Source organism: Octopus sinensis, linkage group LG15 (genome assembly GCF_006345805.1).
Source record: "Octopus sinensis linkage group LG15, ASM634580v1, whole genome shotgun sequence".
NCBI classification, from domain to species: Eukaryota; Metazoa; Mollusca; class Cephalopoda; order Octopoda; family Octopodidae; genus Octopus; species Octopus sinensis.
The window spans coordinates 25,245,965-25,262,186 of NC_043011.1; the positions used below are offsets into that span (position 1 = coordinate 25,245,965).

A 16,222-nucleotide genomic window follows, 5' to 3' on the forward strand; every position below is an offset into this window, starting at 1 on the left:
TTTATCTATTATTCTGTTGTCAACTAGGATAGCTGGTCCCTCTTTCTCCCATTCATTCTCTTTATTTAATAGCCTTCCAGAGTAGCACTTCCAAGCCTCTTTTCTTTTTAGCATCAGTAACCCCTTATCTATCTGTACTTGCTTATCACTCACAGCATCTCGATTTTCTCTGCTACACTGTCTGGCAATCAGGAACACCTCATGCTGTAAAACATTGGTAAACCTCTTCCTTGCTGCACCTCCCCTTGCTAAATATACATGTAGCCTAGCTTCTCAACAAGCAACCTGGTATAAATCTTCGCCTCTTCCATTCTTCCAAGCATTCTCTTCACTTTTAAGATGATGATTATTATAAGTCAATGTTTGATGAGAAATATTTCAAAAGGAAAACAAGATGAAGCAAGACTTGTCGTAAAAGAATAAGAATAATTTAAAGAAGATAAAATAAAACAAAAAAAAATGTAAGAGAAAAATTAAGAACTACCGAAACAAGACAGAAATAAACCTCATCGCTTTTGACAGGTACTACATTTGTGTGTTTGGTTTTGCTCATAAATATTAATTGCGATACGCAAAATCACAATAATCCCCAATTTCAATATGCTATGTGTGTTGCTTCTTTTTATATCGAGTGTAGTTAAACATATATTAAAAAAAAATCATTTTTAATATTAAATTCAGTTATCCGTGTCACACAAAAATATCAATTATTAAATCATAAATAAATGGTATAAAACTTTGGTATCATTAATATAGCGGTGTCACTCTTGATAACAAGCTTTCATTTGTATGTAATAATTCGTGAAATAAGTTCTGAGAAGGCATTTCTTCAAGAAATTAGGAATTGCTAAAGAAAACCCCAACACATCGCCTTGAAGAGTGACCTTGCCAGAGATGTTCTAACATCACTAGTTTTCTGGATTTCCAATATTCTCCTTTAGCATCGTGTATAGTTTAGACATTTTATAGTCGATGCAACTCTACAGATTAAACTTAGTGAAAGTAATTTATTGCTAACTTGCTTGTGAATTCTACAGAAGTTAGCAAACGTCGAATTGTTAAGCAGCGCAAAACTTATCTAATGAATATTGTTAATAGGACATCCACATTAGGCAAATGGGCGAGCATTGTTTATTATTAGAGTTGCCTTCCCAGGGATTTGGTCAGTTTTAAGAATTGGTCAACGACGTTATTTGTGGAACGTAATTTCAGACGGCAAAACTCAGTTGCCTCTCTCTCTTTCGTGCATAAGCATTCACTTTCAATTGAAATAAATAAATACAAAAATAAAGTATTTGATTATTATATGTTTTGGCGATCTTTCGTCTCTAGTAGACCTTTCCGTCGATTTCCGTAAAAAAAAAATTTTTTTTTTACATATGGGCTTGCGGGAACTTTTGAAGTAATATACATACATATACACATACACCGAGTAAAAAATTTCAGTTATCTCTTTCTTTCACACATTACTTTGTCTCTTCACACACACTAACAGAAGCACTTCACTTACACAATATACTGTCTGTCTCCCACACCCCATTAAACACACACACACACGTCCATCAATGCTCCCATGCACGGTAACTTCAAAAGAACTTCCCTCGTCATACAATCGCTTTCTCTTAGTCTCTTTCGCTCTCATTACTTCAAAAGTTCCCGCAAGCCCATATGTAAAAAAAAAAATTTTTTACGGAAATCGACGGAAAGGTCTACTAGAGACGAAAGATTGCCTATGTTTTTCTTGTTCTTCATTTAATATCTTTGCAATGTATACATATTGTTATTTTGTGCATATATGCAAATAAACGTGTACATGCAAATATTAGAGCATCTGTGTATGCGGGCGCGTGACATGAATTTATTTTATTAGTTACCATAGTGATAATTAGTTCCTACCACCTCTTATTCTAATCTAATTCATCTTACACTCAACTATTTCGATTGTGTGGTTAATAATAAAACTACAGATTTTCAGTTAAAGCTCCTCTTATCTGATTTCACCAATTACATTCCTGCTTACCACGAATCAACCCGTTTTAATGCATTCTTGTTTCTCCCATACTTTGCGACTATTACACGTAATGTTTTCCTTCGTATACTTTATAGAAAATATTACAGGAGCTTCTTCCTTTCGGAGGCCAGTGCTATCAAGTATTCCCTTTCATCTCTTTTATTTATACGCCACTCATTAAGTTTCAAATTTACCGCATTAATTTCACTCATCGACCCACCTTCTAATTTTAGAGAACTCCCGGACTTAGTATGGGGATTATGTCCTTTATTCTTGAACGCAACGAATCAAAAGGGATCTATTATAAAATTTTAGCTGTGTGTGTTTAAATCGGGCTCTATGTAAAGTTGGGGGGTCTTGGTTATGAGATTTTGTGAAAGAAAAATGTTTCAATTAAAGCTTATTCTTCGTCAGCATCAACGATTTTTACAATTTAACTTCGCTTTAAGGCTTTCATAGTGTTCAAGAAGTGGACAGACAGATTTTCGGAAAAATAACTTTCAAGTCATAAATATTACTTAATTTAATTGAAGCTAAAATTTAACTCCGTCTCACAAACGTATACATATTATATAATATATATATGTATGTATGTATGTATGTGTGTGTGTATGTGTGTGTGTGTGTGTGTGTGTGTGTGTGTGTGTGTATGTATGTATGTATGTATGTATGTTCAAAATATATACATATATTTATATATGTATTTTGAAGAATATCTTATTTTTTCTGCAGACGTCAACATATTTTAGCATAAGAATGTTCGCAGAAAATTTTCGAGCAGACTAAAACACAACTGAAACGAATGTGTTTATAGTGTGGTGTACAGATAATATAAAAAAAAAAAAACTGCACGCATAAGATTAATGTAATTTTATAAAGTTTTAAAGACGTAAATCCTCAACAGAAAATCGTAAATGGTTCTTTGAAAGATTGTGAATGTTAAATATACTCGATTATTTACAGTAAAAATAAAACGTAAAGACGACCGAGAGCAAAACTAGTAGTATTTAGCTCTGACGCTAGGGGACAGCACGAGTATTAATGAACGAAAATGTGGAATTGTTCTCCGAAAGGAAACACAAAAAACTTGAAAAATAAAGTAACCTTCCTTCATGTTTATATTAAAAATGGTAATAAAAAGTTATTATATGTCTTCAGATTTGGTAAGGGATAATTACTGTTACATTATTGAGGAAGAATGAGCTATTTCTATATATTAAACTGCTTATTAAATTAATGTTCTTTAGTACAGTATCAGGAACATTTCTAAGTGTGAGTGAGAATTTTGTGAGTCTCCCTTGAGGGAGTAGTCATTGCTAATCAGCTCCCTCATCCACTCACACTCATAAGGACAGCGACCCGTGAGTTGGACCAGGATTAGAGTGCGGCTAAGGTACAATTTTTCACCACCTTAATTAGAATCCATTCATATATTTCAAAATATTAACGTGTTTGTTCATTTAATATTATAAGAAAGACGTATGGAGTGTGAGTATTTATTCGAGGGAGCAATCATTGTTGTATTTAAAAAAATGTGACGGAGAAGTGTTTGTATTTTCAAATATTATTTAATTTGTGTATACAAATAATGGATTTGATTTGTTTATTCATTCATAAATGCCAATTAAAGAAAATGAAATACCCCAGTCCTGTCACATTCCCTCCCAATCATTGTTTAAATAATGATTTTCTTTCTAAAGGAAAACCATTTTTTAAAATTGTGCCGTCTTTAAAAGTAATATATATATATACACGATGTTGTGCGTATATGACCATATATTTCTGTATGTAAACTTTAATTACATCATCACACAGTTTCTATCTATTTTATATGTTTAAATTATTTCTCTTGAAAGATGCAAGAACAAAACCGTGGAGCATCCGTGGTCAATGTCGGTCGCATCATCTTCACGAATTTCGAAAAAAATATCCTCAGAGAGTTGGTAGATGAACATCGGGAAATATTGGAATGTAAGAAAAATGATTGGCGATCCATCAAAATGAAGACAGAAACATGGAACGCCATAGCAGACGAATTCAATTCACAACCGGGTGTTAACCGGAAAGACTGCAAACAATTAAAGAAATGCTGGGAGAACATGAAGGCAAGAGCCAAAAAAGCACTTAACAAAGACATTATAGAGATTCCACGTTTTGTAGAGGAGCTCGAAAATCAAGTAGGAAGCGCTGATGCTGTTACTCTTGGGGTATCTACTGGTAGTGTTGGAATTACCGGGGTTACCATTACTGGTACCGCAACACCTGCAGGTTCTGGTGGTTCTATCAAAGTAGAGCCAGTACACAATCGTTTGTATGTTGAAGCTGACCATCCTTATGTCGTCGGAGGTGGGCACGGCCATGCGGAGACATCTGGTGGTGCGAGTAACGGAGGTGGTGGCACAACTCCTGGAGGGAGCAGCGCGAATGGAAATGGAAACCCCGCGGGTAACGTTACACCAAGCGGTGCTGGTGGGAATGGTACCACGGCAACGGTGGTTGGAGTTGTTACTGGGGGAACAGGACATATAAACAATAACAACAACCACACACACATTCATAACCACAGCCAAGCGCATATACAGAATAACTTTACACATCAGTCAGTCACAGGTAGGGAGACTTGTTTTGTCATTTTGCTAAGTGTATCATTATTGCATGTGTATCTGTGAGTGTAACGTCTATTTTGATATGATATACACGATGAAATAATGAATAATGCAGATATGTGCGTTTGTATGTATGACATTTTCTTTCCTTCTCACTCTATCACTGTAGATATATATATATATATATATGTGTGTGTGTGTATGTATATATATATATATATATACACGCATACACGTGTGTGAGTCGCTGTTTAACTACTGATGTACACGTGTAAACAAATTAATATGTATGTATGCATGCATATCGTCATCATTATATCAGTGCTACATTCGGTCAAGTGTGTACTCAATCAATATATCATGTTTAACCATCTTAATACTGTCACAGCTAATCTAAGGTCCAGTCAGTCTCCTTCCTCAAATGTAACCTAATGGACACTATTTCAGCTCTTCACCTCACTGTAGTTTTCGCCCAACATGTATTATCCATTTACATCATTACATTTCCGTGCTCATCTTTCCCCTATATATATATATATATATATATATATATATATATATATATATATATATATATATACACACACACAATTACAACAAGCCAACTTAATACATTTTCGTCAGTTCCCATCAAATCATTGGCATTGCACCGTGTCTATGTTCAAGACACATGTCTTGTGAGTTTGGTACACATCTAGGGCATTCTTTCGTTACTATCAGTTATTAGAGCCTTATCTGGTAATAAACAGTTATTCTTATCTTCCTCATATATAAAATAATGCAACAACAAAAAACAAAACCCCAACAACAAGGAAGCCTGGATTAGTGTCCTCGAATCATTTCAGTTTTGATATTGGATCTGAGGTTTATCGGCAGTGTTGTGATGGTTGTTGTGTAATAGTCTCTTCTACTATAAACATAACCCCATACAGGCAGCTACGACTAAATCGAATAATATGGATGATGGCAATATGTTGTTTAGTTCTACTTTCCTTTGGTCTTCAACTTCTGATGGAGTTGAAAGGCCGTCCATTGTGACATACAGCGCGTCTAGAGCATTGTAAACTTCGAAGGCTCATCTCTCACGTTTGACTACAGCTTATTTGTTCCAGAGAGAAGAGCAGAGTGAGAGATAAATCAACACCAGTGCTGGACTGGTATTTGCTCGACCCTGGAAGGATGAAAGGTGAAGTTGATATTAGTAGATTTGAAGTCAGAACGTAGCAAGCAGGCAGCAATACTACAAAGTATCCAACGATGTAACAAATCCACCAACTTAACGCTTTGTATGTTGGTTAATACTTTTGATTGAAGTTTAGATGCTGTTTGTACATTTGACATTGAACATTCTTTAGATCATTACTCAAATCTATCTTCAGTGTACATTTTACTACTATATAGCATTACAATTTTTTAGACACACTTCTTGTTTAGCTTTCATAGACACAGAAAGAGAAATCCTCCACTGCTTTCATCAATCATTGGTTAACTGCAGCTTGTGGGACTTTCTGAATGACACACCTAACATAAAATTACCTTGAATTTTTTTTTAGTGCAGCTTGCCTGATGATGAACCATGTCTCATGCAATCTGGTAAAAGGTTGCCCATGCCTGACTTACCATAGTACATTACTCTGAAGTTTTGCAATATCTTTTGGACTCTAGCTATCAGAGGTCATGGCTAGCTGTATCTCCAATAGCAGCTGTATCACCTAAATCAGATAATTTATTTTATTTATTTCAGCCATCTAGTTTTCAATCTAGTGCTGTTTACACTCCATCAATTTTTCCAATTAGCCTAGTAGATAACCAATTGCTGTTTTTGTATACCTACTATTTCCCCTGATTACATAGTATTGAGTAAGAGATGATTTCTTTATTTAATACCAAAGAAAATTACACCTCTGGTGGTATTGAGTTGGTCAATATAGAGAAAGACTAACAGGGTTACAAGCAGTGTCGTGTAGTGAGCAATGGGAAAACCAGAGTGGGTAAATTATTTGCATTGAGACTATCATCATGATCCTTTAACGTCTATTTTTCATGCTGGCTTGGGTTGGATGGTTTGACCAGAGCTGGCAAGCTGGAGAGCCACACCAGGTTTCAGTTTGATTTGGCTTTGTTTCTATGGCTTGATGCCTTTCCTAACACCAACCACTTTACCATGTGTGCTGGGTGATTTTAACATGACACCAGCTCGGGCACTTTTATGTTTTCACCGGCACTGAGGCAGGACTCTTGCAGGCCAATCCTCTTGACCTGTGAAGGACAGATCTTGGGAGTGAACATGAGAATTCACTTTCAGTGTACTAGCAGTTGTTTATCAAAGCTTGGTTTTTAAATTTGTTTTACATTATTGTTGTCGAAGTAAATGCAATGGAGACCTGGATGAAAGCTGTCAGAAACTTTTGAATACCGATGTTGCAATTCCCATTGAAGAATGTGCTGATTGCAGAAGTTTGAAATCTGGAAAAGTGGCTTTGAGTCAAAAGGTCCTAAGGCAAATATAAGTTCAACATAAGCCAACAAGAGAACCTGTATGTTTACTCTGCTAGATAATAATAGACACCTTTCCTTTAAAGCATATTCTAGCATCTTTAAAAAGGGATACATTGGATAATGTTTGCAGTTCACTATTTGAGAAAATGTGATGCTCATGGTTTGATTACCTTTTATTATGGGTCTGTTTGATCAGGGCTGGCTTGTGGGGCTAATCAGCACACAAGTTCAACAGCAAGGAGAACTTGGCCTTGTTTGGTATGTTGGAAAGAGGTAAAGAGGTAGAAAGAAATTACACATTACTCTGTGATATCTAGCAAACAGAACTTTAGATGTACTTAAGGATCATCCATGAAATGAAGAACATAGACTGCTCTAAGTGCTTACTGATATTTGTAGATTAATTTTGTGACCTTGGTCAGCACTTCTCAAACTGACAAATACTACCAGACATACCAGTCTCTGGAAAAGAAAAAATAAATTTTTGCACACTTTCTCTTTATTAATGAAAAACAAAATAGAATTTATATTCATATACTTCTTTCTTTGTCAAATTGTTGGACAAGTTTAAAGCTATCTCAGTTTTACTAACCCTTTGCTGGTCCTGTGTATCATGGTACACAAGACATATTTCCCTGTTGTCCATATGATACACAGTCCCAATTTCTTTCAACCACCAGAATAACTTGGGACTTGTGAAAGGAAAGTTTTATATAATTCAGAATTTATGAAACAAGGGTTAACTAAAATTTTGAAAACCAGCATGGACATTTAGGACAAACTTATGTAAATGCTTTGGTCAGGCAAAGGATTGAATGAAGCCCTTTGTCCATTTCCTATGGTTTCTCCTCTGAGAAGCAAAGATCTAGGTGGTCTAATTAGGGTCAGAATTGGAACTGGTGATAGTATTGGCAGACTTTGAACAGAGTGAAATGCACTCAGAGAACTTTTACATCTGTTTGGATCATAGATTTAATTCATTATATGGGTTTAGCACCACCACCTAACTCTTGGCGGTCCTTTGGTGGAATCTACTTTGTTTTTGCATACATCTAAATCAAATCACTTGTCTGAGGAAGATAACCCAATAACTTGAAACACTGTTTCTACTGTAGCAACCTCACATGAGTTAACTTATGAGAATGATTGAACACAAAGGAATTTATGAGAGCAAGTGAACAGTAGAGGATATCTGCAGAAGGAACAACTTTGCAAATGTGGAAATGTAATATGCATAGATGTCACATGCTGCTTGGAAAAGTGTAAGTTGGTTGTGGAAGGTACCCACAATAGAGATAGACCAAAGAAGACTTGAGAGTTTTTATGAGGTTACTCAAACTGCCATAAGTAGCAACCATCTTTCTTATATACACTCTACCATCCTAAAAAGAAAATTATGGAAAAAAATTAAGGACAATTGGATAATGTCCTGAATATATTGTCTGAAAAACAACTGGATAGCTGTGCCTAGAATTCCTGTTATCACAGGTCTTCTCATTCAAGGCTGACCTAGAGCTAAACAACTTACAAAGATTTGTTAGACCTCATGGATTAGATGGTACCAAACCAAAATGGATGGAACAGTATTGTATTGTAGACCAATCTGGTCATAGTACTGACAATGACATGTTGGTAATCTAGTTTCCAGAAATTGATGTTACGGTTGAGGTGTCCTTGTTTATGCTTTGTTTTTATATCAGTTGTGAATATTTCGAAGTTGGGTTCTGTTGAGTTCTGACATTCTTAGTGAACAGATGAGATAAAGATAATGGCTCAGTACAAGTCGACGCAGTCTTAAATTACATCCCTTGCATGTATCAAGTTCGTTTTTGCAGTGAAGTGTATACTGGGGAAGCGATGTTGTAGTTGTTGTTGAGATGGTCTCTAATTGTGATGTATGTGCAGCTTGTTAAAATGCAGAGAACATTAATTAACCCTTTTAATTCCAACCTGACTAAGACTACTCTGGATCTATAATACCAACTACCTGTTTTGAAGTATTCCCATTAAAATTCCATGTTAATTTTGTTACAAAAAGTAGTTTTATAAATGACCAAGTTATTTTACAAACTTCTTCACTATTTTTCAGAATTAATTGAAACAAAGGCAGTATATTTCAACAGAAATATGGTAATGAAAGGGTTATGAGTTTAATATTCTAGGCTTCTATATATGTATACACTCTTAAAATAAGGTTAATCTGGTATATTATAATCTTAATTATAGCAACTCATCTTGAGACATTCAATAAAAAATTTATATTGTTCATCTCTTTATGAATTTACATGGCTGTATGCTTAAGAAGTTGGCTTTGAAACTGTGTGTTCTACATTCAGTTGTACTGCGAGACACTACAAGTTTTTTTTAACCATTTTGATACTGGCCTTGATTTATTTCTTGTAGACACAGTTTGTTAGAAAGACTTTTCTTCTTTCTCACAAATCTCTTAATCAGTTTGAACTAATTATATTTTTGTTGTATTATTTTACTACCTTTTTCCATGCTTGCATCTACTTTTACAGTTGGTTACTCTAACCTAATACTTAACATTTTACTGTGAAGTAACTTGTTTAGAATAATGGGCAAGACTGAGTTAAATTCTCTACCCAGCTGTAAAAAAAGAAAAAGAGACTTTATTAAGGTTTGAACTCATGACCATATAGTTAGTAGTTCAGAAGTCAAACCTCGGAGTCACTTGTACCCCATAATGATATTTTCTCTTCTGATTATCATATAAAATATACTAAATGTGTTCATATATGTCATACATTTATATGTGTATGTATGTATATAATGTGTATATGTATGTGCGTATATTGTTGACATACTTTTCATCTGTTATGCATCATTTTTGTTTCTATTATCTTATGCAGTCTTAGAATGTCCAGACGATGATGATAGTCCACCACCAACCATAACTGTTCCTGTTTCTGGAGGACCTGTGCCTACGGGGATATTTCCTATTTCTAACGGTGACATGTGCAGTCCAAACAGCATGTTAGCAGGAGGTGATGCAACCACACAAGCAATAAATAACCAAGTTGTACTTGTAAAAATGCAACAGGAACAACATGAAATGCAAATGTTAATGATGAAACGAAAATTAGATTATGCAGCTGCTGAACACAAAGCCAAAATGGACGTTTTCCAGATTCAACGCCAATACTGGGCTCTACAATGTGAGGAAATAATGCAGAAAAAATACCCCTCCCAAAACAGTAGTTGAAAGCAAAAAATATTTCTAGATTATTAAGATGAAATCTGTCATTCCCTCTGTATTTTTATCTTTCTAAAAATCCAGTTCTAAATATAGTCCTCTATTTTCTACATTTGTACATCAGTCTTTGATGATCTAGTTAACTGTCTGTCTATCTATCACTCTATATACTTGTCTATTTGTCTACCATTCTCTGTTTCAATCTGTCCCTCTATTCTGTCAGTCTGTCTCTTCTGTATTACATCTATCTATATAGCTAGAGTTGGTTGATATTGTAAGTTTATTTTGTATATTTTAACAAATTCAATATATAGTGACTATATTTTATTGCTTCATTTGTTTATAATCCTTAAAAATTGTCATCCTCAGCTTTGTTGCTTGTCATCCATCTCAACTCTATATATAGAATAGTCAAAATATGCTTGATGAAAAATGAATTTTATTTATTTTTTTAAATATTTTATGCATTGATGTACTCATCATCACATCACCACCACCACCATCATCATCATGTCTACATTTTCATATATGCATGGGTTGAACAGGTCTTCTCTTGCACAGCATCTTGTCATTTGTTGTGGTCCTTTGTAATCTCCTTTTGTGAGGTTCAGTCCCTTGAGATCAGCTTTCACCACTTCTTCCCATGTCTTCCTCAGTCTTCCCCTTCTACAGATTCCTTCCACTTGGATCTTCTGAAACTCAGCTGCCATACTCTGTAAGCATCACACATTTTAAACCAGTGCAATCTTCTCTTGCACACTACACATGATTCCTCTGATAGCCAGTGTTTTTACAAATCATTTGTGCTCTCTTGTTCATGCACACTTACATTACACACTCTGCAGAGCATGTTTGTTTCATTTCTTTCCAGCTTTCACACATCCTCTGCATCCACTCTTCATGTTTTGCTATTATATAGCACTACACTTCATAAATAAGTATTATACAATCTGTCCTTCACCCAGAGAGAGAACTCCCTTGTTGCCAAAAGCGATAATAGCTCCCTGAACTTTTTCCCACTTGGTTCTTACTCTGGCTACTATATTTTCAGAATGACTGTCTCCGCTACTGAAACCATCAACTACTTTTAGGAAGCCTTCCAAACATTTCAAAGAATTTATTTCATTGCTACTTTTGCTGCTAACTACTCTTGTGCAATGGTTACTTATTAAGTCCTATTTTTTTGTTCTGTCAACCTGCTTGTGGCTCCACAAAACCTTTTGTATGCATAGTTTACATTTGGTACAGAGTTCCTCCTTATTGAATATAGCCACCTCCTTGGTGGCGGCATAATCTGTTGAGTTCTGTCTTCTTTCCTGCTACATAAACTTTATATTTGCTATGTTTACTTTGAAGCCTCTCAATTCTAGGATTTTGCTTCCAAATTTGGAATTTCTTCTAATTCTTCAAACCTTGAGAACTAGATCATTGGCAGACAGGAGTTTCTATGGTCAACCAGCATGCTATAACTTGGAGAACTATAACAAAGGGGAAGGATTTGAGAACTGAATCCTGATACACACCTACCTCACTGTAAATTCCATACTGAACTCATTGATAATTTTTACCTAGCTGATGGCCTCTCTATGCATGGTTTGCATGATACTCGTAAGCCATTCATGTACATCTAGTTTTCTGATTAATATAGTACAGAGTATGGTATCCTGTCAAAAGCTGTCTTTTACTAAATATGGCAGTTTAACCCTTTACATTTAGGCAGCCTATATTCAGCCCAAATATTTGACCTGTTTTATGTTCAAACTTGCCAGGTCTGGCTTCTCACACCCACTCTACAATGTCATTCTAAAGATAAACAATCACTTCAGAATCTCAAAGCTATGAGATAATGCATAATTAATTTGAAGACTGAATAAATAAGTTTTATAGTTGACAAATTAATTTAAATGCTAAAGAGTTATCTTATCTTCCCTATAGTTGCTTTCTGGGGGAAGAAGGCATTGGTGGTACTCTTTCCTGGCACAAACCCAAAGTGTGTCTGCATTTGAACTAATTCTTTTCCTAATCAGTTATACTGTAATTCTTTCTGTTATTTTCATGACTTATTCTATTCATTCGATACCTTCCCAATTTCCTCTCTCTAGAGCATCCGCCACTCCTTTACCCCTGAAAATGATACTGCTTTGCTAGTCATTAGTTATGACACTTCCCTGTACTAACAGACTGATTATGCAAATATCTAGAATTTATCCTAGCACATGGCCAAATATTTCCTGTATTTTAAGTGACTATCCCTTATGAACCAGTTATTTTCTCTAGTGTCATATCTTTTAATTGCTCTTTTCACTGAATAGCTTTTACCTTCAATAGCTGGTCTCTCTGTTGGGTCTATTTGGGGTAGTAACATTTTCATGCCTCTCCTCATCATCAGTGAAAGCAAGTGTGCCTCACTATCATTCCATGCACACTTTCTCAAATGATGTCATGATTCACACTGGCACATTGCTTTACAACCCAGAACATCTCAAATCTCTGCAACAATATTCTTGTTGCAGAATATCTACTTTTAGCCTGTCTCTCAGTTACATATACCTAACATCTAACTTCTCTTCTAGCTACTGATATTATTCCTTGTTCTCTTTCCCCTCTTCCAATCTTTCTAAGCATGTCTTAGTTTTTATGGCTCTTTCTTCTTTACACTTCTTTTATCATGTCATCTTCTGTCTGACTGGACCCTTACTCCTTCCACAAATCTGATCAGTGGCTCCCAACAGGTTGTCTTATATCTCCATATACCCTCTGCATTATAAGTTTCCATCTGCTCCTCCTCCTTGTCATACACAGTTAGTACTTCTTTGAACCTATGTCTGTCTCATTGAGTGATCTGTCAATTTCCATGCCTTCCTTCAGCAGATTGTCTTGCAAAAGTTAAAAGTTATTATGTATATATGTATGATATAAATGCTCACATACACACACATAAACACATTCATCTCTTTCTTTCTCTCCCTCCCTACCTCCCTGTATCTGTCTGTCTATTTGTATCATCATTGTTATTTTCCGTCTGTTTTTCCATGCTGGCATGGATTGGACGGATATCCTCACATCTTTGTAATCTACATCACCATACTCATGCAGCAAAAAAATATAAAGGAAACCAAACAAAACAAAACAATCGCCTTTGTTGTTGTGTATGTCTTACACCATAGACCAGATGCATTTGACCGTACCGTCGGCACTGTAGAGCTTGTCCTTTGAGCGACAACTAAACAGTCCCTACTAACCTTCATCAATTCATATCCAAAGATTATTGCTCTGCTAGATAGATAATCTGTGATGAAACTTGTGGTGCCCCAAGTGTCATGAAAAAAATTATTCAGTATCTGTTTTGTATTCTGCTTTCCTCATACTTTGAACAACATTCACAATTCCTTGTAGCCATGCCATTTGTCATAATCTGTTAGGTTCTGTAGTTCTGAGATTTTTTTTATATGTTACAAACTTAACCCACTTATAAGTGGCAAACAAATTTATAATTTTAGTGCAAGTACAGGTGTATGCTGGAGTATAAAGTAAATTCTGTGACATAAATTCTTAAAAGAAAAATATTTTTACTACAAAGTAACATATTTTATCCTTAGATTTTTCAGTAGTCTCTATAATATTCTTTTTTCTTTGAAAGTGTAATAGCCTGTGTTCAGTAGCTTGTGTAACATTTTATTTTTTTTATAGATCTTCATCCTGGTCCTGGTATTATAATCTGGTTTCTCTCAGTGGCAAATTGTTTCTGTCTTACCCTTTCTTTTTCTTTGAACACACACACACACACACACACACACACACGTTATGAACTTGTCCAACCCATGTTGATATGGAAGAGAAGATGTAAAACCAAAGAGAATGATAATCAGATGTATTAGGTGTACCTACATGTGTGTGTTGGTGTGTGTATGTATATATGTATGTATGTATATATGTATGTGTATGTATGTATATATATGTGTGTGTGCACACAACTATATATAACTATTGTCAAGCAAACATTCTGATGAGATGGTTATTGTAAAAGAATTATTCAGAAATAATTTCATTACTTATTATTTTGTTCAGTCATTTATGAGAAGTCGGCAATCATTCTGGAAATATTTTAAAAGCATTTATCAAAATCATATCTCAATCAGATAAATTTTCTTCAGTTCAGCTTATTATATATATATATATATCTATATATATATATATATATATATATATATATATATATATATATATATATATACACACACACACATACATACACACATACACATCAATGCCTGGTTAGTGGCCAGCTTGAATTCTCCAAATGAAAAATCATAAATTCTAAAGAAAACACACACATACATATGTATGTACGTATGTGTGTGTGTATATATATATATATATATATAATATATATATATATATATATATATATATATATTCACACGCACACCAATACACACACATACATATATATATGTATATGTGTATATATATATATATATCAGAAAAAGAGGTTTATTTCTACACAAGTTGGAAATGTAGAAGTATTAGTTCGGAGTTTGAAAATATGCTTGGGTATGAAAAGAAATGGTAGTAGTTATTTTAACCTTTTGAAATTTATTAAAACACTATTGAAAACCCCCCAAAATTTTTGAAACTTGTGCTTGTGAACAAGTTTAACAAAATTAAAAAAAAAACAAACTTGAATTTATTTTAAGACCCATTGTATTTTCAACTGCCAAACCAATCCATCTGTGTGTGTGTGTGTGTATATATATATATAATATATATATATATATATATATGCATATGTATACACACATACACATATATGTGGCTGTTAGTAGTTTATACATCTGAAAAGAAGCACGCTCTAAAATATTAGAGTAGTCATTTTTAGAAGGTTTTTTTTTTTATGGCTGGTCAGAGAGTGACCACTGGTCACTCTCTGACTGGCTATAACAAACAGCTTTCTATATACACACACAGACACACACCATATTTTCTGGCATGTAAGGCACGCTTATTGTCCCCCAAAGTCCCCCTGTGTCTTATATGCTGAAGGTCGGGCTTTGAGTAGAGTTGGTTAGTGTTATTAGTGATGGACAGTACTGGTGACGATGAAGGTCAGTGGTGATATTTGCTAGTGTTAAAGTAAGTATTGAAACTTAGCCTACCATAATAGTTTACCAGAGAGCGTTAGTCTAAATTTTTATGGTTCCTATACAAGAAAATGTGTGAGATTTTCAGCTTGAGGATTTGGGGTTTGCTGCAGTTTCTTTCTCATAGTTTAGGCCTGTTAAAATTGGGAAGTGCCTTATATGCCTGAAAATACAGCATATATATAAATAAAAACATATATGTATGTGCACGCACACACACACATGCACACCCATTATATATATATATATATATATATATATTTTTTTTTTGGCATCCTTTCTGTCTCGGGAGACAATGGAGTTGCGCATTTTATATATATATACATATATATATATATATATATATAATGTACATGGAAGACTTTTCTTTAAAATATTAATTACATACTTTTTTTTTTCCATCTGTTTTATGTCAGATGTTTAAGTTTTTAAAATATATAAACAATATTTTTCAAGGTTGTTACTTCTACTGCAATTTGCTCTGATCAACATTTATTTCTTTAGAGCTTATTAAGTAAGTGTCTGTAACATACTGGGACCCATTCAATCAACTATATACCTCTTCTACTAAATTTATGACCCTGTGCCAATGTAAAAAAAAAAAATAATAATTTTTACTTCTGTTATCATCATCATGATCATGATGATCATTATTATTAAAGTGGTAAGCTGGCAGAATCATTAGCAAGCTGGTCAAAATGCTTCGTGGCATTTCATATGTGTTTACGCTCTGAGTTCAAATTCCACC

General features: G+C 34.4%; 1 protein-coding gene across 3 annotated transcripts in view; it reads left to right on the top strand.

Annotated features, from left to right (window-relative positions):
* Window positions 1–388: 388 nt before the first annotated feature.
* LOC115220004 overlaps window positions 389–16,222 on the top strand; it is a 32,801-nt gene continuing 16,967 nt past the window's right edge. Inside the window, exons 1-3 of one of the 3 annotated variants that reach the window (XM_036509556.1) lie at window positions 389–522; window positions 3,868–4,621; window positions 9,990–14,635. In XM_036509556.1, the coding sequence (XP_036365449.1) occupies window positions 3,868–4,621; window positions 9,990–10,342 (1,107 nt within the window). In that variant the 5' untranslated portion in view covers window positions 389–522 and the 3' untranslated portion in view covers window positions 10,343–14,635. Of the gene's footprint in view, window positions 523–3,314; window positions 3,405–3,867; window positions 4,622–9,989; window positions 14,636–16,222 lie in introns of those variants that run through there. The other 2 variants (XM_029790308.2, XM_029790307.2) reach the window with 2 other exon arrangements.